Genomic DNA, 22,729 nt, shown 5'->3' with positions numbered 1-22,729 from the left:
TCCCACAGTAGCTACTGAACTCATAGGAGCACAGAGGTTAAATTACTATGGATTTGTTCAATGAGTTGCTGTCTGCCATTGTTCTTTTTCACACCAGCTCCTAAATAATAATAATAATAATAATAACTGAAACCTCTAGGATGGGTAGTTAATGTATCGCACTAAAACACAACTAATCGCATTTACCATCCTCCAACGCAGAAAATGAGATCAAAGATATTCAAAATGCAAAAATACAAGCAGCTGTGCATCAAAGAAAGCTCAAATCCCCCTATCTCTCAGCATTCAACGTTTGTCCAGAGCCAAGCCCTACGAGAGCAGATAAAACAGGAACTGGATTCCCTTAACATGTGGTAAATAAAAATAGAACCACTAACTCAACATTAGATTATTCAGGTGAAGAGCGAAGGCATCCACAGGATTATGTAATATATGGTCTAAACATCTCAGGCCTCCATCCTCTTTTTTTCATCCTTCATAAGTATCATTAAGGGAATCTACATCACCGATGCAGCACAACACGCACGCTGATGCATTGCACTAATGTAAAAAAACACATACACAGAGGTTCTCTTCTCACACCAATGCATATGTTTCATCCAGGAAACAACATGGCATACCAGAAATTCACATTGTCATTTAATGTCATTTGTTTGGTGGAAAAACACTACTTTGGATGCGGTACAATAACACTCTGGACTCAGGTATAACCTAATCTCAATGTGTTATGTAAACCATATCGACACATCTTAATAAGACAAGTATGCAACTCCTGTAGACTTTGTAGCAATACCATGACACAATCAGGAAGAGGATTTAGAACATTACACTAACACACAGGTTGACAATAAACAGGTGTGTCAACGACAGCATCAACAATTGGACACAATACTGTAGCTAAGGTACTACAAACGTTAACAAGTAAACTTCTAGGGTACAAACAAAGCGATTGACTGAGGTTATTACTTCCATAGTTTTAATAAAAAACACACAGTATTCCATAGTCTCTTGAATAGGTCAAACTCGCTGTAGAAAGAACAGTATTATCACTCACCTGAACAGCGCTCTGTCAGCAGGAACTAAAAAAACTTGTCTTAATAGATCATCACCCTTACCTCTTCCCGAATGGCAGGGGACAAGCAGGCTTTCTTCCTATGTGGTACTGTTGCAAGACAGGACAATGACATCAATTCTTAAAACTTGGTCGATAAGAGATACACAAAATGACACTAGCGTTCAGAATTCATATGTTTTTTAAAGGTGCACACAATATCCTATATGAAGCTGCCTGTATCCAATCCAATGCACCTCCTCCCAATGAGACAACGTGTTGGTTAGCTTATTGTTAAACAACCTTGTTTACCATTAAAGTGGTAGCTTATTTGCGGAATTCATATGTGCAATGTAAAGTAATGATTCATCCATTTGGTTCGGTGCTGGCCAATGCATTGTATAGCAATAATACTCACTTGCTGCTGCCCAATATCAGCTGCCTCCTGTCCTTCGACTCCTTCTCCGTATACAATGTGGCACAGCAAAACTCACTGTATGTTGCCTCCAAAGAACACTAGCCTATCAATGGTGCTCCTCGCGTTGATGCGCTGGATCTTGGAGACGTCGTTCAGCTTGCCTAGGCGCTTCTTCTAGGCTTCTCAGGCAGGTTTCCTTGCGAACATGGATTGAATTTATATGCTATTCTCGGTCATTTTATTCTTAATAAATAATGTCTGGTATTCAGAATCTTTTGTTTATGTTTTATTTATTTTAAAATCTAATTTGGCACTCGTCTCTGTTAGCCAGGCAATGAGCGGTTGTTGATGCTGAATTATTGAGTTAAATTATTGACACCGTGCTGGATCGTTTAAAGAACCTCGCTCCTTTTTGGATCGGCCATTTATTCTCCACAGCAAACAGAATACCAAACTACTGTTTGTCTGCACTAAATTAAACAAATAATAAACAGGTTTAGCATAATGTTTCACAATTAACCAAAAATTAATTGGAAAATGCTGTTTCTCAGAGTCCATTCGAAGAATAGCCTACGATAGAGAGATGCACATGGGTGTAGGCGCGAATGAGTGATGGAAACGGACTTAAACCCAACGCTCACATCAGCATCAGTTTAGCATAGAAGCAAAGGTGATGGAAATGGGGAGAACAGGATGGATAGGCAGACACGAGGATATCAAATGCAGCCCTCTCTAATTTCGTCTATCAGTGGACAGGGTTAGGCACCATGCAGAAACAGTGCGCGAGAGGGTACAGCAGTTTATAGAAGCGTGGACTGCAGTACAGGGGGGGGGGGGGGGGCGTTTGGAAACAGCTCGATACGCGCGTCTCGTCCTCCCCATTGCCTGCCCATTAACGGCCGACATAAATAATTTAAATTATTGGATTTTCTCCACCCAAAAAAATTATAAAACCAGTGGTTACTGATCTTTTCTCTTCCTATTTACATTAATAATGAGTCTTTGCTTCATGCATACCGCAAGTTGTCAATTAACAACACTACTTGTTAGCATTTATCCAGTCTATTGAAACATTGTGATCTCCATAAATCTTACTGTTATAACCAGACGTTACATTTGGGTAAGTAAAGAATGGCGCTCCACGGCATACTGTGGAATATGACATTTAATAGATGTATTTAGGTTGAAATAAAGTATAATGGTAAAGCAACTAATTTGGGGAATAATTTCACAGCTTTCAAAACCTAAATGTAACCAAATAACCTTTGGATGGAACCCATGGTTGTAACTCCCTATGAGAGCAATGTTTCAGACATTCTGAAGAGGGTTATGGTCTTCCTGGACAGGGGAACTGATAAACAAATTAAATCGTTGTCACTCTGCTGGTTTTGGATTAATGGACTGCCCACAGACTGGCATTGTGTCTATGGTTGCATAATCGAAAGCCACTTATAATCACATCATTCTGGATGAGCCCCAGCCCGGTGAGTGACAGCAGACCTGGCCCATTTTCACTGAGTTTCCCCTGACGGCAGGGCCTCCCTGCACAACCTTAGGCTACTAAACAATGGATATATATTCATGTAATATCAAGTAATCATGTTTTCTTTGTTTTGCCTCTCACGGAATGCACCATTAGCCTACTTGCTCACAGCTACAGATTTGAGCCACCAAGGCATCTACAGTAACAAAGCCATTCAGGTTAGTTTCTCAGGGCCAGGGCAGGTGAGTAATCCAATTCCCCAAGCCCCTGTGGACATCGACTCAGTTTAAACCAGGGATGGGCAACTTTGATAGGGTGGGGGCCACAAAAAAATCAGAACTCATCATGAGGGAACGCAGTCTGTGTACCCACATGTGCATACCCTCCCTCCATTTTGTGCAATTCAACACATTTTGCCATGGGGTGTAGAGAAAATGTTGCCGTTTTAAAGCAAGTCTGCTGCAATTCTACACATTTTGCCAATGGGCGGAGAGTAGATTTAGCAATTTATAACTAATTGTATGCGATTCTACACATTTTTCCATAAGGTGGAAAGAAATGTTTGCTGGTTTTAATATGATATCTGAGTGAGACTGACAAACAAAATCAATGGGGGCCCCCCAGCCGGTAATTTGACTATGATGATTAAGTTTAGATAGCTGGCTGCAGACTAACTAACTAACTAAATGTTTTGCTGACATGGGTGAATTGAGTGACTATCATTGACTGACATAGCAAGAGAAAAACTGCTGATGCACAACCAAATTTCGAAATTGTACCTTGTATATTCTACTATTCTAACTTAGAACAAACGGTATGTTGAGACCTCAACTGCGTGGTTCTGGTACCAGTTCCAACTGACATTTTCCCTTAAAAATGTATATGTGGACAGCATAGATCGAGATGGCTTGCATTGAGCAATAACCCGGATTCTCACAGACACAGGAGTATGTATCTTCTGTCTGTGTGAAGCAAGATGTGAAATCTGACACCACTTGAAGCTGGGTCCTACTATTTAATTAGCTTTTTCGACTGTCCATCAACGCCTGGCTGAACTCTATGTCACAGCCACTAACAACGCATGTCTGAAATCCTTACATTGTAATGCAACAGGAGAGAGTGGTTTTGTTGCTGTAGCACATTCAGAGCTCATTTATAGCCAGTAATCTAAAATAATGAATAGATTTTAAACAAAAAACACTTTCTGTTTGTCATAGACAGTCAATATTAATATGAGATGAAAAGTCAGCTCCTAACGAGTCCAGGAGGCTAACCCCTGAGCTGACAAGGTACAAATCTCTCGTTCTGCCCCTGAACAGGCAGTTAACCCACTGTTCCTAGGCCGTCATTGAAAATAAGAATTTGTTCTTAACTGACTTGCCTAGTTAAATAAAGGTTTTAAAAAAAGTTTTGATCAAGAGACACCTTTAGAAAATATGCAAATATGTATTTTACAGTTATAAGGAATTTGAGATCTTATGGTCATTTTATCAATTGATTATACTATATTTAGAAACGAATATAAGTCATTTCGAGCCTTATTCCTACAGTTTTGTTGAATAGGAAATACATAATGTAAAATATTTCATATTTTCAACACATTTGTACTGTGTACTTGAGCTGGTGTCCTCAAAAGTGACTACACTTCAGCAAATTATAACTAATTTTTACCAGAAAGGTGAGATTTGAACCTTTCTTGGGGTGTGCATCATTGCTAGTTATTGTTTGTGGCCCTGTCATGATAGATTATTACTTTATCACTCAGACCAGATTACATCGATTACATATTCGATTAAATTTAGTTACAAATGATCACCCCATACTAATGTGCACAAAGGGTCCAGTAATCTGGTCTGAGTTCATAAACTAAATCAGTAATCCCGGATGAGAAACAGCAGCAGTAAGATTTACTGTACAATAAAATACTTAAATAAACCATCCAAGCTCATGGTCATTTTCTAAGACACTAGAAAACAGAAAATATATCCCAAACAGTGTGTGTGTGTGTGTGTGTGTGTGTGTGTTAGTAAAACTAATAATTCCAGCAAGCCTACTACCTCCCTTTCCAGAAATGTTAGCAGGAATGACCCTCCCTTATTATGAATTAATATAAATGCACTTGTAGGGGTTGATATGGACTCAACATACTAAATTACAATCCTGGATTTGGATTGGACCATTTTATAGCATGCTACAGTCAAATAATTTACAGCACAGCTTTGATGTATAAGAGTTTCCCGCTATCTAGTGGCTATAAAACGAAACTACAACTAGATAACTATAGTAAATAAAACACCATATAGTAAATAAAACAACATATAGGCAAGATAGAGACTGTATCTCAATGTTTTTTATGGCTTCCTTTCCTCGTTGCCTTTCCGGCCACCTTCTCATCTCAGACGACTTGATATAGTGTTGCAAAGGGAGGTTCTATAACTGGACATTTTCTAAGTTTACCAGTAAATTACCAGAATTTTGGTGACTTTACATTTTTGGGGTGGAATTTTAACACATTTTTTTTTTTTTGGTACTTCAGATTATTACAGGGGTCTGTATCTGGCCATCTGTATGGCCTTATCAAGTGTAAAAATATATAAAATAATAAGATGATCTTAAAATAGAACTAGAATGACATTATCCTAAATATAAACCATCAACTTAGTGAATGCCATTTGGTGTTTAACATGAGGGTTTAAGCATGAAATATCATTTATATTTTTTTACACACTTTTATTTAACCATGTCAATATTTGTTGTAAATGTTTTGGTGCCAAACTGATGGCAGTTTTATTTTCTTCTCACCTTTATTTAACCAGGTAGGCCAGTTGAGAACAAGTTCTCATTTACAACTGAGACCTGGCCAAGATAAAGCAAAGCAGTGTGACAAAAACAACAGAGTTACACATAAACAAACGTACAGTCAATAACACAGTAGAAAAATGTATGTACAGTGTGTGCAAATGTAGGGAGGTAAGGCAATAAATAGGCCATAGAGGTGAATTAATTACAATTTAGCATTAACACTGGAGTGATAGATGTGCAGATGATGATGTGCAAGTGCAGTTGTGAAAAAAAGCAATCATTGGAAGAGTTACAGAGTTAATTGAAAATAATGCCATTGCTGATTAGATGCTTTTTTCAGCTATTTTCTCTTGAACCATATGGTATATCCACTAAAAACTCATATACACAAATTAATACTATATACAAGTATATATTTTTTAAGTTATTCAAGTATAAATTACACAAGTTACTATAGATTTCCATTGAATACCTGTTTATTACCAAAATGACTGAACGTTCCAGTAACTTCGGTAAATTACCAGTAGTTTTCCAACCTTAACTTGATGAATGCAATCATTGGATTGGAGACATAACCAGTGGTTTTATGTACGGGTGCTTTTGAGGGAAGGGGTCTGGGGAACAAAGGCAAACATAGGTTGACGTGATGCCCATCATTACAGGTCCATCATCATGGCCAGAATACTGTTCTGCTTCAAACAAATGAAAAATAATTAGGGATGATATCTCAGATAAATTCACCTTCTCAAATTCAACAGTGAAAATTGCTCTAAATTACCGAAGAAGAACAAATATACAGGCCATTGGGAAATGTGTCTACCTAATGTAAAAGTGTGTTTATTCATCAGATAATCTAAATCTCCACGACAACACATCTATGATCCACTACGGATGGGCGAAATGGATAACAAGTCACGAGTCGTTTGGCTTTCCATAGCCCTTTCGCAACAGTGACGTTTTGACAAGATAGTCACTCAGTAAACCCTAGCAGCGTGCCCTTATTGGCTCTTTCTGAATGCCAGTGGCAGTCGATTGGGTAAAGAGGTACTACTACAGTGGCGTACAAGACGACGGAAGACAACAAAAACATTGGGTGCGTCGCCTGTGATAGCATAGACTGTGAAAGTAGGTAATCACATGAAGACATTTCGATAATAATTTGAGAAAGTCGTCCAACTGAAATAGAATTTTGCGAAGGCAGTCGTAAAGAAAATAACAGAAAATAAGAAAATAACATGTCAGGTAGCTAGTTATACAAGTTCATTTTGAACATTTGATCCGGCGCCACACAAAACAATTCAACGACTAATCAGGTAACGCTAGCTAAAGGTAGCTAGCCCGTTACTATATTTTTGTATTCGGGTGTGCCACATGCAATGCGAGGAAATCATCACCGACCGGTTCGTGGAAAAGACAGAAATATCATATCGCCTCCAGTTTAACATTGACATAAGAAGAGGATAACCAAAATGTAATCAACCCTTTTGTAAGTCATCAGGACTCGAGACAGGTCCTTGGGTAAGTTCTAGCTAGCTAACTGGTTAAGTTACTTGACAAAAATATGTTGTAGATATTTTCTAAAAAGTTCAATTTATATTTGTCAATAAAATACATTTATAGTGATTTTACCAACACCCTGTGGTGATAGTATATCCTTACAGTAGATATACACTGAGTATACCAAACATTAGGAACACCTTCCTAACATTGAGTTGCCCCCCCCCCCCCCAGAAACCATGAATGAACAAGATGAGTCTGACCACTCAGGAACCACACACTACCCAGAATTTCAGCTCCATAATGTCTCCACTACGACGAGCATCAGACCACGACCAGGTCAGAATCAAACTAGAATTTACCCTCAAACTTATCAAGCCTGGAAATGTAAAATAATATGAAAATGCATTAATACTCAGTTTGGATACATGTGTGAACCTCTTAAGTTATATTTAAATATATCTAACCATATCTCAATCCCCCCCCATCCCTTTCCACTCACTGACACAGGTGGGCGAGCTCGGCTCTACTCCGAGTCCCAGGTGTGCTCCCAGGTTGGCAGAAGGGATGACACAGAGTTTCAGGATGCAATAACTCCTACTGAGGAGGGCGGGGGCGATGGGGCTCCTTTCCGAAGCCGATCACAGTCTGCTCCTCCTACACTGTGGGCTGCAAAGAAATATGGCCGCCAGCTGAGGAGGATGAGTGATGAATTTGACACCTGGCTCGACAAAGGGGTAAGCTATGAGGTCTGACAGAGGAGTGTACAATTGAAAAAGAGTGGGGACAGAGCAGACACTAGTTCCTATATAGTATACATTACTATACAGTAAACGTGTAATCAATTTGACTTCATCCTTCGCCACATGAATGGACTCCAAAAGTCTAGGCGTAGTGCATTTATGTACTGTAGGGAGCTAATTTTACCAGAGTATCACTACTTGACAGTGATTGCAGTAAAGACTGCTTAATATGGACATAATGATTCACCATCGGTCCCCGATTCAAATGTTTAAAATAGAACTTGATCGTTCCGCAGGCCCCAAAGGATCCAAATGTAGCATGCATCGGTCAGAAAATTGATTCAAACATTAAGAATTGCTGATTCACCAACATGTTTTGCTCATACTACTTTCTTTCTACCTTTCAAAAATACCTCTATTGTGACAACTGATGCGTCCTCTCCTTCCGTGTTGAACTAAGTATGTAACTGTGTTGACAGTCATTGATCCACGAGTCATGTTGCATGCCGAACAACCCTAGTGACGTGTGCACATTTGTTCATATCCTTTGCTGGTTAGTGAGTTATTAGCCGAGTTATAGCTCATTTGTAGTCCGCAATGGGGTAATGGTTGCTTCCAACAAGAGCACAAAACATGTGCATTTCTAGACATCTTTGAAAAGCAAGTCAGGTAAAGAATCTTGTATTTTGAGACAGGCTTGAATAAGCTAAGTAGCCAATAGGCAGAGAGTAGCATCATTTGTTTGATTCTCTAAAAATGGTATGGTGATGTATTTTATTTTGGAAAGTGGTTTCTTGCATTAAACACCATTTTCAGTCACCTCCTTGTCTGAAGGACAAGTGGATAAACAGGTTAATGTCAAGCCCTGCATGTTTTTTCCAACACTGAATACCACACATTGGCTGCTACTGTAGGCTGAATTATAGAACCGCTATTTCCATGTTAAAATGTTATGGGATGTATTTTCTCAATTGTTTTTGATGTTAGGCCACTCTGTTAGCCACAATAGCCCAATTGAACACTGTTAAAACTCATTTAAAGCTGTTAGAGCCTCAGTTCACAGTAAACGTTCAAGTTTGTGCTCAGCAGACCTGAAATTTTCTCAGTTCCGAAAGAAATTAGAGGGAACATTGGTGACAACCTATGTAATTTGCTAGGTTATTGTTATCTATGCACTGTTTAAAATTGTGTTTTTACCGGTAGTAAGTTATCGGAGACCACTGTCATCTGGCTATACCTGCTGAACGGGCCTTACAAGAGATTCACCATTAGCAATGCGTTTGGTAGTTTTGCTTTAAACAATCAGTGTATGCTGATATAAATATTGATACATTACTAGCTCAAACACTTAATCTGCAAAAATGACAGGGAGCCAGGCCCAGCCGATCAGAAATGTCTTTATTACAGACAGAAATGCTCTTCAGTAAACTCCCACAGGTGAAGAAGCCAGACGTGGAAGTCCTGGGCTGGCGTGGTTACACAGGTCTGCGGTAGTGAGGCCGGTTAGACGTACTGCCAAATTCTCTAAAATGACGGAGGCGGCTTATGGTAGAGAAATTACTTTAAATTCTCTGGCAACAGCTGTGGTGGACATTCCTGCCATCAGCATGCCAATTACATGCTCCCTCAACTTGAGACATCTGTGGAACTGTGTTGTGTGACAAAACTGTGCATTTTAGAGTGGCCTTTTATTGACCCCAGCACAAGGTGCATCTGTGCAATGATCATGCTGTTTAATCAGCTTCTTGGTATGCCACACCTGTCAGGTGGATGGATTGTCTTAGTAAAGCAGAAATGCTCACAGAGATACAGTGGGGCAAAAAAGTATTTAGTCAGCCACCAATTGTGCAAGTTCTCCCACAAGTTCTCCCACCTGTTTGAACTTGTTATCAGTATAAAAGACACCTGTCCACAACCTCAAACAGTCACACTCCAAACTCCACTATGGCCAATACCAAAGAGCTGTTAAATGACACCAGAAACAAAATTGTAGACCTGCACCAGGCTGGGAAGACTGAATCTGCAATAGGTAAGCAGCTTGGTTTGAAGAAATCAACTGTGGGAGCAATTATTAGGAAATGGAAGACATACAAGACCACTAATCCCTTGATCTGGGGCTCCATGCAAGATCTCACCCCGTGGGGTCAAAATGATCACAAGAGCGGTGAGCAAAAATCCCAGAACCACACGGGGGGACCTAGTGAATGACCTGCAGAGAGCTGGGACCAAAGTAACAACGCCTACCATCAGTAACACACTACGCCACCAGGGACTCAAATCCTGCAGTGCCAGACGTGTCCCCCTGCTTAAGCCAGTACATGTCCAGGCCCATCTGAAGTTTGCTAGAGAGCATTTGGATGATCCAGAAGAAGATTGGGAGAATGTCATATGGTCAGATGAAACCAAAATAGAACTTTTTGGTAAAAACTAATCTCGTCGTGTTTGGAGGACAAAGAATGCTGAGTTGCATCCAAAGAACACCATACCTACTGAAGATGAAACGTGGCTGGGTCTTTCAGCATGACAATGATCCCAAACACACCGCCCGGGCAACGAAGGAGTGGCTTCGTAAGAAGCATTTCAAGGTCCTGGAGTGGCCTAGCCAGTCTCCAGATCTCAACCTCATAGAAAATCTTTGGAGGGAGTTGAAAGTCCGTGTTGCCCAGCAACAGCCCCAAAACATCACTGCTCTAGAGGAGATCTGCATGGAGGAATGGGCCAAAATACCAGCAACAGTGTGTGAAAACCTTGTGAAGACTTACAGAAAACGTTTGACCTCTATCATTGCCAACAAAGGGTATATAACAAAGTATTGAGATAAACTTTTATTATTGACCAAATACTTATTTTCCACCATAATTTGCAAATAAATTCATAAAAAATCCTACAATGTGATTTTCTGGATTTTTTTCTTCTCATTTTGTCTGTCATAGTTGAAGTGTACCTATGATGAAAATTACAGGCCTCTCTCATCTTTTTAAGTGGGAGAACTTGCACAATTGGTGGCTGACTAAATACTTTTTTGCCCCATTGTATAAACAAATTTCTTCATCTTATCGCATCTAATCAAACTGAATCGCACAAATCTTTTCAAACTAAATTGTATTGTTCCTGTATTGTATTGGAGCCCATGTATCCAGTAGTGCTGGAGGTCAGTTTGGTTTCGGTTTGATTATTAAAAAATAATCAAGGTTTTTCGGTTTCGATAAAATAAAAAAAATGAAATGCGGGTTGAATTCTGTAACAACGCAGAATAAAACAATAAAAGTCCCATGATGGTAGTGGCTTCCCATTACTGCAATCACTATCATTTATTCACTTTATGAAAATATTTCTGTTGTTTTGTTCATTGAGTATACAAAACATTATGAACACCTTCCTAATAGAGTTTGAGTTTCCTCCCCCCCTTTTACCCCCAGAACAGCCTTAATTCGTCGGGGCAAGGTGTTGAAAGCATTCCACAGGGATGCTGGCCCATGTTAACTCCATTGCTTCCCACAGTTGTGTCCAATCGGCTGGATGTCCTTTAGTTGGTGGACCATTCTTGATACACACGGGAAACTGTTGATTATGAAAAACCCAGCAGCTTTGAAGTTCTTGACACACTCAAACTGCTCCGCCTGTCACCTTTGTGTGCATTGAGCTCACAGAAAAAAATATTATGAAATGGAATTCAAATTATCGATGTCGGTCAATTAGTTGTTTAAAAACGACAAAAAACAAAACATTTTGGTTAATCGCTCTCTGATTCAGAGGGGTTGGGTTAAACGCGGAAGACACATTCCCCCTTTCCCAATACCGAATCATTTTGAAGGGAAAAATGCACATCCATACTGCTTTACATAAAAATGTATAGAGTTGACCTTTCTATCCATTTCCCTCCCTAGGAGCCCACCAAGAGAGGGATTAGCCCAGGAGGGGTCAAGCAGGTCTCCCGAGGATGGTTCTCTTTCCTCTGGAGTCCAAACGAGGCCGAAGGCAGGGAGTGAAAAAGTTAACCTCTTTCAAAGACCCAGCCAAGGCAAGAACTCATACTCATTTCCATAACGACTGGACCACAGCTGAAATATTCACGTCCCGTGTGCATACTTTTGTGAAAATTACAGTATTTTTATGGAAAATATCACCAGTTCAAATGTGACCTTTTTGTACAATCAAATGTTATGTAAAAATTCACTGCATAATTGAAAATATGTTGCAATAATTAATAAGTTATTCAGTGCACAATAGATGCATTTTCTAAGCGACAATCTCTTGTGCTACTGACATATTTATAACATATGTATAAATACGTATAACAAATATTTCCAGAGAAATTTCATAAATTGTTCTATTGAAAATGTTCTACATTTGTAGGTATGAATTTCAAGAAGTTCACAAAATGTAAATATACTTTCGAGATTCTTAAAATATGAAACGTGTGAAAGAACTGATCTGTGAGGACAATAATTATTAGACAGATATGTTGTATGTTGAACACAATTTTCTATTATACATATTTTTTTCCCCCGATTTCAATCGTTAGCTATGCTAGTCTATTGAATGCTTTATTCTGCAAAAATAAATTCTGACTTCACATAAGCTCTTACAACTCTTCAGGGTTTTGCCAAAAATGTCATGTTTTGACATTCAACAATTATCCTCATACATACTTTGACTGGTACACTCAGTTTATTTTGGTATTTATCTTAAACTTAGAGACTGTACATTTCATGTTCTTTCATTTGCAATCATCTTTAATTTTAATCTGTATATTTTTTTCAATTGTATATTATGCATACCGATATTTAAAACAAAGATGAAGACATAATTACAATCCAGGCCATATACACCCTTCAACTGCCTTATAAGCAAATATTCTGAATACTGTTAAGTCTTCGGTTGAAGAAATATGAGTGTATATAGATAGGGCAGTCTGGTGTAGAACAACTATGGTCACTGCCTTCAGTTATAACTGAAATTCTACTTGAAACTTTTTTGTGTGTCTTAACATTTTGATATTTCTCCTTTTCATTAATAACTGTTAACTGTTTTTACATCTTTTTATGTTATGTAACATATGAAATGTTTGAAAATGTCTTATTAAAACTAGTGCTGCACCGATATAACATTTTTGGCTGATACCAATATCCAATATTTTCCTTGCCAAAAAACCTGATAACATTTTTTAGAGTCCCTTTAAGCATTCTTGTACAGTTAAATAGTTAACACACACAAGGATGCAGCGGTCGAAGGCACTGCATCTCAGTGCAAGAAGTGTCACAACAGTCCCTTGCTGTGCTGTTTTGTTGTCCATTTGTTCAGCCGTTTCATTCTCAACCAGGATTTCTATGGAACGCCGTTTGGGTCTTTGCGTGTCAAAAAATATACTATTTAACACTATTTGACATGTCAAATAAACTTGTTGACCAATCAGGACCTGAATATGATTACACGTCACATAACAATGCGTTCATACATTTTTTTAACGTAGTTATTACACTGTGATTACACTAATCACTAGTATTTCATGTCACAATGATTCATCGATACGTATGCTATGATGCTGGTGAAGTTGTCTCACACACCTACAGTGCTGTTCATAAAAAAAGCTAGCTGGCTCACGGATGCAAACAATGTTCTTCCCCAAAAACATAGCAAAACAACCATTTGTTTCAGTAGCTATAGTTAGATAGCTAACTATATAGCTAGGTGTCATCTAAAATAACCCTAATTTATAAGACAGTTCTTATTTGATGAATGGTGGTCAGACCCATCTATGTGAAGCTAGCAACAATAAGGATTAGCTACACTTTGCGGTTAGCCTTCAGATTTTATTTGATTTATTTCACCTTTATTTAACCAGGTAGGCTAGTTGAGAACAAGTTCTCATTTACAACTGTGACCTGGCCAAGATAAAGCATAGCAGTGTGAACAGACATCAACACAGAGTTACACATGGAGTAAACAATAAACAAGTTAATAACACAGGAGAAAAAAAAGAAAGTGTAAAGAAATAAAGGTATGGCATAATTCTATTTGTATTAATTTGCCTTACTGTCAATAATTAACTAATTAAAACATAACAATTGTTATTTGCAAATCTTTGTTGAACACATTCATAATAAGCATTTTAACATGTAATAGGATACAACTATGTTAACTAACCTATTGGCCAAACATTTGTTCAAGAATCAATGAACTATGTCCTAAACATAATATGGTAAATTAAACAATTCATTATAGGTCATTTGTAGTTCAGAATTACACTTAACACATAATGTTCTATGACCGATCAAATATATTGGTGTGGGGCTCTCTCCTCTAGACCACACTAGTGGGATCTCTATTGCAGAACCTTGTTCCACTGTCCATGTCAGACAGTCTCTACATCCAGGTCAAAGTCAAACACCATTTTCTCTCACCCTCTCGAGCCATGAAGACCTGGGTAACATAGCCACACCCTACTGAGTGGCCCACCGCAAGAGCACCTGGGAGGCAGTTCTGCCATGCCCCTCCGCCATAACTACAACTTATGGTTCGGCAACAGGGTACCTTTCCCCAGGGAGGAATACGCCTGGAAGCAGACTCCTGAGTGCCTGCAAATCGTCCTCAGCTCCCTCTGTGCCAGTCTGGGATGGAACTCCACCTGCAGAATGGTAACAAAGAAATAGAAGGCAATCAGAGTTCAAATCCCTTCCACTTAAATTAATGCATTAAGAAGGAAAGAAATTCCACAAACTTTTAACAAGGCACACCTGTTAATTGAAATGCATTCCAGGTGACTACATCATGAGAGAATGCCAAGAGTGTGCAAAGCTGTTATCAAGGCAAAGGGTGGCTACTTTGAAGAATCTCAAATATAAAATATATTCTGATTTTTATAACACTTTTTTGGTTACTACATTATTCCATATGTGTTACTGGTACTGTATATATAAATAATGGTGTGTAAAGACAGTATGGACAATATATGAATAGAAGTGACCAGTGTTCAATGACTATGTACATAGGGCAGCAGTCTTTAAGGTGCAGGGTAGAGTAGAGTGTGGTAGCCGGCTAGAACAGTGACTCAGGCTAGTGGTGTTTAAAGCACCATTACTGTCTCCGCCTTTTAGATGGTAGTGGGGTGAACAGGATGTGGCTCGGGTGGCTGAGGTCCTTGATGGTCTTCTTGGCCTTCCTGTGACACCTGGTGCTGTAGATGTCCTGGAGGGGAGGCAGTGTGCACCCGGTGATGTGTTGGGCTGACCGCACCACCCTCTGGAGAGTCCTGCAGTTGTATACTGTGCAATTCCTGTACCAAGCATTGATACAGCCCGGCAGGATGCTTTCAATGGTGCATCTGTAGAAGTTTGTGAGGGTCTTGATGGCAAAGCCACATTTCTTCAGCATCCTTAGGTTGAAAAGGCGCTGTTGTGCATTCTTCACCACATTGTCAGTGATGGCTTCATTGCGGCCCAGTCGATGTGGATGGGGGCGTGCTCCCTCTGCTGTCTCCTGATGTCCACGATCAGCTCCTTTTGTTTGTTGATGTTGAGGGAGAGGTTATTTTCCTGGCACTACTCAGTTAGGGGTCTCATCTCCCTGCAGGCTGTCTCATCATTGTTGGTAATCAGGCCTATCACTGTTGTGCCAGCAAACGTGATGATTGAGTTGTAGACGTGCATGGCCGCACAGTCCTGGGTGAACAGGGAGTATAGGATGGGGCCCCCGTGTTGAGGATCAGTGTGGTGTAGGTGTTGCTGCCTACCTTCTCCACTTGGAGTCAGCCTGTCAGGAAGACCAGGACCCAGTTGCACAGGGAGGGGTTCAGACCCAGGGCCCTGAACTTAGTAATGTGCTTGGAGGGCACTATGGTGTTGAAGGCTGAGCTTTAGTCAATGAACAGCTGTGACATAACTTAAAAACTGTGCCCTTGTTGTATCCAACAAATCTTGAGGGTATCAATGTACCTGTAGGACAGCAGGGTGCACCCTACAGGTCTCCAGCAGCTCTGTCAGGTGTCTTGGAGAGTAGTTTGAGACCCCAATTGCTCCGAGCATCTCATTGGCATGGAGCTCCTCCATGACAATCCAACTGTGGGCTCGATGCTGTTTATTCCTCTAGTCCTCTGATTCCAGACCCTCAGTCTCAGGCCCATGGATCAGGTACAGGTCCCCCCTATCCCCAGCTTCTACAGTCTACGAGCACAGCCCTCTCTGACCATTGGGCCCAGTTCCGCTGGGTACAGCTTAAGGTTGAGGAAGATGTCAGTTTGTGCTTGGGCATCAGGTCCAACAAGGCACAGCCCAAGTCTGCTTCATTGCCTTACACTGTAGGAGTTTTAAAGGCACGATTTCCAGCCCCACTCAGGTGCATTTGCTTACCCTGCAGCTTGTATGTTACTAGGCCCAGGGGGGGCATCTGAGCCCGTGTTCAGTCTAAAAGAGGGCAGTGAAGAAGACATCACTGCCAGATGAAGGGGCTGGGGAGGACTGTGCTTTGAGATTTTTTGGGGGGGACATTGTGGATATAAGCCATACTAGAGATGAAAAGAGTCAATGAGTGTCGAATTTGGTCAACAAAAAATGTAATTGCTAAATTGCTACGTGAGGCTTATTTGATCTAATCAAAGTTTTGTAATGGTTAGGTTGTTACAAATGCACTGATGTAAATGGACATGTGGCATTTCGGCAATTTACCCCAAAACAACTTTTTTTTAACCTTTATTTAACTAGGCAAGTCAGTTAAGAACAAATTCTTATTTTCAATGACGGCCTAGGAACAGTGGGTTAACTGTCTTGTTCAGGATTCGATTTTCAGTTACTAGTCCAAAGCTCTAACCAGTAAGCTACCTGCCTAACTTGCCCTGTTGACATAAAGAAAGATAGAGGACTCATCATTGATATAAGCTGTTTTTACATGGACATTGCCATTGAGGGCTTCCACCATTTTAAAGTTGTCATCTGGGTGGGGATTCCTATGAGTTGGGAGCAATCAGCCAATAGGTAGGTTTCCATTGACCCAGGTTCGTTCGACAAAAGCAATGTTGCAACAACAAAAACTGGTGGATTTAGATTTTTTTGTTTTGTATTTTACGCCCTTTTTCGATCTTGTCTCATCGCTGCAACTTCCCAACGGACTCGGGAGGGAAGTTGCAGCGATGTCATGCGTCGAGTCATGCGTCACCCTAAACCGTGCTTCTTAACACCTGCCCGCTTAACCTGGAAGCCAGCCGCATCAATGTGTCGGAGGAAACACTGTTCAACTGATGACCGGGGTCAGCCTGCAGAGGCACCTGTCCCCCCACAAGGAGTTGCTAGAGCGCGATGAGCCAAGTAAAGACCCCCGGCCAAACCTTCCCCTAACCTGGACGACGCTGAGCCAATTGTGCGCCGCCCTATGGGAGTCCCGATCACGGCCGGTTGTGATACAGTCCGGGTCTGTAGTGACGCCTCTAGCACTGCAATGCAGCGCCTTACACCACTGTGCCACTTTTGGGAGGCCCATGTGGGTTCTTTTTTCAAAGTTTCTTTTTTGCAACAAATTATGAAAACGTTGCCTTTCGAATAAATTATGGTTGTCGAACAGACTAATTGACTAATTTGAAGGTACGCTGGGTGTGATATTATCACGAAGCCTAACTATAAAGTTCCATTCCCAATTTAATTCTAAATGCCTACTGCTTACAAAATCCATGTATTTACCTATAAAAAATAATGTTTCTTTCCATGACAAGGATTGTCTTGTCTTTCAAGAATGACTGAATTGCTTTACATTAGACCGTGGCAATAAATACTCACATGAGAATTATTAGAATATGGCAAATGGTATAGAACATTTGTGGTCAGAACTGAAAATGCGTGTGCGAGCAAGGAGGCCTACAAACCTGACTCAGTTACACCAGCTCTGTCAGGAGGAATAGGCCAAAATTCACCCAACTTATTGTGGGAAGCTTGTGGAAGGATACCCGAAACGTTTGACCCAAGTTAAACCATTTAAAGGCAATGCTATCAAATACTAATTGAGTGTATGTTATCTTGACCCACTGGGAATGTGATGAAAGAAATAAAAGCTGAAATAAACAATTCTCTCTACTATTATTCTGACATTTCACATTCTTAAAATAAAGTGGTGATCCTAACTGACTTAAGACAGGGAATTTGTACTAGAATTAAATGTCAGAAATCGTGAAAAACTTAGTTTAAATGTATTTGGCTAAGGTCTATGTAAACTTCAGACTTCAACTGTATATGTTTAACACAGGGTACACAAACATGTTGTAGTATCTGAGCGAGGTTGGCTACATTCCAAAAATATTTCACATTTTCCAGTCATTTGCTTCACGCACTTCATCACATGCACTGGGGACACGCATTTCAATAGTCTACAGTGGCTTCCTTCAACTACTTCTGATCTAAAAATCTAGACTGGTATAAAAATAACAAACACAGGCTAAGATCAAATTAATTCATTAGTTATTTCACTTTACTGCAGATGATCGAGTGGCCATATTTTATGATTACATTTTCTCCTTTGCTCATCTCCTGGATCTCATCTCATCTCTCCTGACTTTTACTCTTACTACCCAGATCCTTCCATCAGATATCAGAAGTTCAAAACGGTCCTTTAAATATTCAGGTAATGCAGCAGACTGGTATGCTATTTTACATAACAGAGAATTAGGTGTTCCCTCTTAACACACAGACACGTGATGAAGAACACAAGTCATGCCCAGCATTGGAAATCAATATAATTTATTGCACAGCAGATAGTAAAATAAGTCTTCAAAATGGCGGCTGTTAAAAAATTCCCTTAATTCCCTTAAAAATTCCCTTAATGATAAATTAATGACTAATCGTTGTGCTTAAATACTTACAAATCCTTAAATATACCATAAGGAACCGTACACAGTGACGTGCTTTAGACAGAATGGAAGAGGAAAGAGGGTCGAAAGAGGACAGTATCCGATTCTAATCCATGTGCTTGAAAAGGGATCATGGGCCAAATCCAGAGTTCTTTGTCCTCATTCTCACGTGTCAATCAAGTCATTCAAGACCAGATCAGCAAGGACAGAGAATTAAGACATTTCAGATTAGATTTTTTGGACATAACTGAAAATGTGCACCATTGTGGGACCATGGATTAGACTGGGGAAGTACACCATGGAGAGGTTGCAATGTTGCACACCATCAAAATAAATAAATACTAAAACATTTATCAGAGACCATGCTGGAGGCCCTGTGCATCCTTACATTCAATTTCAGTACTTTCAGTTTTCCTGTCAAGCTCATGACACAACTTGTCACTTACCTTTTTCAGATGAATGAAAGCTTCCATAGAATAGCTTATGTACAATATCAATTAAATAGCAGCAGGTAAGGGTTACATTATACCGGTCCTACTCCTCTATTTGGAGTAAACAAGAGGGAAAAGCCATGTGTAAGGTCTTACACAAAAGTGAGTTTAGTCACAGTTTAGCCCCCTGTGGGGGGTTGTTTGTGGGGGTAGGTTATATGAAAGTTCCTGTATACACCCGACATCTTACCTTCTGCAGATGTTTGACCTCCAAACACCTCAACACCATTGACATTGTTCTAAGCTACTCGCTTGACCACCGGTGAGGATGTTCCCCCCCCCCTTCCAATTCATATCTGGTTGTAAAAAGGACAAAAACCATTTCAATTAAACAATTTGTAACTGTCAATCATGTATTTGAGCAAGAATTATTCCACTATCAATTCGTAAAGATATAGTCAACTAAAAAATAAATGAAATGAAAAATCGACGGGATCAGAGGTCGAACATTTATTTAAGCGGCCAAATGACAACAGCGGTTGATCAAGACATTTGTTCATGTATTTCTTCTAATAAAAACAAGTCAGATTTGTCCTTATAGGCGTAGATTTCTCAATTATTTTATCTTGGATTACATCCATTTTATACAAAAACAAAAAGGACTTGTTACTCTACGGACAGCGAGTGATTCATATGCATAATGTCAAATAGATATACAGGCTGTGACTCCGGAGGTGCAACAATTTTTCGGTGGTTATCTTTTTATTTAGTCGTCAAGTCGATGAATCGGTCGTATCGGGTTTCGTTTCGGAGACAATGCTTTATCCTATGATGCTGCACCGAATGTGGCAAGGCCTTCAGATGAGATTAGCAATTTTCAGTGTACAAATTATTTATAACTATGTTCCGGCATTCCAACCCTCCGCTGAAAGAAAAATCTGTCCACGGCTGAATGTAATTGGGGACCCCTGATGTAGGGCCGACTACACAAAACATAATTCCTATACTACATTTTTTAAATCCTAAACTCCTTCAAAAATTCAAAATATGACATTAATATTAACAAACATTCAAAGACACAAGCTTACCACCTCAAGTCTAAAAATCTGGCAACAATGAAAAACTAATATAAAATGCATTCAAAGACTGCTGATATGGCTGGTGATTATTCATGATCAACAAAAACTGGTCAAAATCAATTAAGTGTGCTATTGACTTGACAAGTAAGCTTTATGAATGAACGGTATTGTTCCTATTACCCGTTTTTCTAAAAAAACTGCGCACTCATTGCCAACATACTCATACACAGCATCTTCCACCAAAAATATTTTTCAAAAAGTGCCCTTAGTAGCCCCTACCAAAACCATTGGAGTACTTCTCCTCAAAGTAATCATCCTTATCAAAGCCTGAGCCCAGAGCATAGCACATAGAGGAAGGAGGGGGCACAGAGCTGCCACCAACAAAATCTCGCCCGGCACCCCTTCGGGCATAGCTGACAGAGGAAGGTGGGGGTGGAGACCAGCTAGCCAGGGGGCTGCGCTCCCGGTAATAACAGGAAGTAAGGGGGGGGGAAAGTGGCCGCTGAGGGAGTGGGGGAAGCCGTCGCTCATAAGGATCCTGCTCATAGTAACGTGAGGAGGAAGAGTATGGGTCATGGAGGACACGCCTCTCATAGAGGTCACACTCATAGTAGGCCCTAGGAGGGGGTGGGGGAAGGGGAGGAGGAGGGGGATAGCGACCACGAGGTGGGTAGTAGTCACCGTGTAGAGCTCGAGGGGGAGGTAGTGAGGAGCGTCGTGTGGGTGAGGTGGATAGTGGTGAGGGTAGTCATCCCCTCTGCCATTTCTGGCTTGATTGTTGCGGGAGATGGATACAAAGATCTTTTGGCCCTCCATTTTAGAGTGGTTCAACTTGGAAATGGCCTCATAGGCCTCATTTTCTCTCTGCATGTGCACAAAGGCAAAGTTCTTCACAATGTCACACTCTACCACCTTACCAAACGGTTGGAAGAGCTCTCTTATCTTAGCAGCTGTGGTCCCCTCAGGGACATTCCCAACGTAGATCTTGGTGGCATTGCGGACCTTCGTAGTGGCAAACTCCACAGTGATGGGTGCCCCATTCAGCTCATGCTTATGGAGTTCTGCCACTGCCTTCTGGGCTTCCTCCTCCTCATTCATGTGCACAAAGCCATAGTTTTTCAGAATGTCACAGTCTGACACCTGACCATATTTCTCAAAAAGAGTACGCAGTTCTGGTTCTGTGGTTGAGGAGTTCACGTTTCCAACAAATATCTTCACCATTTTTGTATGGTAGCTAACAAGACACAGTCTTGACTTAGCTGTTTCAGAGAAAGGTGTGTAATCAAGTGTAAATGAGGATTCCTGGAGGACTCTTCTTCAGCACTCACACGGTGACAGAGCAGCTTCTTCAGTCTCTAAAACCAAAATTGAGAGGAGTTAGATAGCTATTAAGATCTCATTAGAAACGTTATAGTAAATTGGAGTCCTGGGGGTTTTCTCTGGCACACTCTTGGCTCTTAGGGGCTAACATTAGCTAGCTTGTTGCAGCCAGGCTAGGGTCGGAGCTGACTAGTATATTTGCTAGTACATTAGCTAGCTGACTGATAGCGAGTTACAAAAGGACTTACCAATTACCTTAGTAGATGTAGACTACTGTAGCTAGAAAAATATTTTTTCTAGTGTATGTAAGGTTAGCGAGCGAGCTAACTAGCCAACTGAAAAGCTGCCAGCAGTAGGCTAGCTAGAAAGCTAACAACGTTATAGTAATGTTAGATATGTTTAACCGTTAGTAACTAACTACATCAAGCTAAAGTTATCTAGCTACCTTTTGAGGTTGGACGAACCAAGTCACTTTTGTTTAGTCTATTTCTGTACAAATTCACTTTAATCTCACCTTGCCAGTTAGGTTACGTAGCTAGCTATGTAACGTTACCTTCCTTGTACTTTGATGGCTTCTCACCAGCCCCACATCGGTTTCCACTAGATAACGCAGCCACAAAGTCACAATTGTCTATATCGAAACCGTTTTTGAAACTACAAACATGATTTTGTGAATTTAATTTAAGGTTATGCATAAGGTTAACAGTGGGGTAAGGGTTAGGTTTCCAATAAGATTTTAATAAAATCAATTTTAGAAATAGGCGGGGTTTATGTCTTTGTGGCTGTGGTAACTAGTGACTACACCTTCTCACTGACAGCAAATGGCGTGAGCCAGGCAGCAAGCCAGCTGACTAACTGAAGAAGGAAGAGGACTTTGTCGTGCAGCTGCGTACCAACACCAAGTACACTGCTCAAAAAAATAAAGGGAACACTTAAACAACACAATGTAACTCCAAGTCAATCACACTTCTGTGAAATCAAACTGTCCACTTAGGAAGCAACACTGATTGACACTACATTTCACATGCTGTTGTGCAAATGGAATAGACAACAGGTGGAAATTATAGGCAATTAGCA

At 40.3% G+C, this 22,729-nt stretch overlaps 2 protein-coding genes and 1 pseudogene across 2 annotated transcripts; 1 reads left to right on the top strand and 2 right to left on the bottom strand.

Annotated features, from left to right (window-relative positions):
• The first annotated feature begins 6,801 nt into the window (after positions 1 to 6,801).
• LOC115135649 (bcl2-associated agonist of cell death-like) lies at positions 6,802 to 13,412 on the top strand. Its single transcript, XM_029670550.2, has 4 exons — positions 6,802 to 7,272; positions 7,486 to 7,590; positions 7,762 to 7,988; positions 11,882 to 13,412. Exons 2-4 carry the CDS (start codon positions 7,491 to 7,493, stop codon positions 11,981 to 11,983), a joined length of 429 nt encoding a protein of 142 aa, XP_029526410.2. The 5' UTR covers positions 6,802 to 7,272; positions 7,486 to 7,490; the 3' UTR covers positions 11,984 to 13,412.
• A 339-nt stretch (positions 13,413 to 13,751) lies between these two features.
• On the bottom strand, positions 13,752 to 19,548 carry LOC115136259 (9,11-endoperoxide prostaglandin H2 reductase-like; annotated as a pseudogene).
• Positions 19,549 to 19,748: 200 nt separating this feature from the next.
• LOC115135648 (RNA-binding protein lark-like) lies at positions 19,749 to 22,383 on the bottom strand. Its single transcript, XM_029670545.2, is given in 3 exon segments — positions 19,749 to 21,034; positions 21,037 to 21,687; positions 22,167 to 22,383. Coding segments are annotated over 2 exon segments (954 nt in total). The 5' UTR covers positions 21,554 to 21,687; positions 22,167 to 22,383; the 3' UTR covers positions 19,749 to 20,597.
• Positions 22,384 to 22,729: the final 346 nt, after the last annotated feature.

This window comes from Oncorhynchus nerka, linkage group LG10 (assembly GCF_034236695.1).
Source record: "Oncorhynchus nerka isolate Pitt River linkage group LG10, Oner_Uvic_2.0, whole genome shotgun sequence".
Classification (NCBI taxonomy): domain Eukaryota; kingdom Metazoa; phylum Chordata; class Actinopteri; order Salmoniformes; family Salmonidae; genus Oncorhynchus; species Oncorhynchus nerka.
The sequence above is the reverse complement of the archived record's forward strand: the minus strand, read 5'-3'. Positions and strand labels throughout refer to the sequence as shown.

Bases quoted from the DNA above. Each gene is read 5' to 3' on its own strand.
- LOC115135649 (XM_029670550.2), top strand. From the start codon at position 7,491: ATGAATGAACAAGATGAGTCTGACCACTCAGGAACCACACACTACCCA. The intron at 7,591-7,761 runs GTCAGAATCAAA...TCACTGACACAG, and splicing joins GAGCATCAGACCACGACCAG to GTGGGCGAGCTCGGCTCTAC. The intron at 7,989-11,881 runs GTAAGCTATGAG...TTCCCTCCCTAG, and splicing joins ACACCTGGCTCGACAAAGGG to GAGCCCACCAAGAGAGGGAT.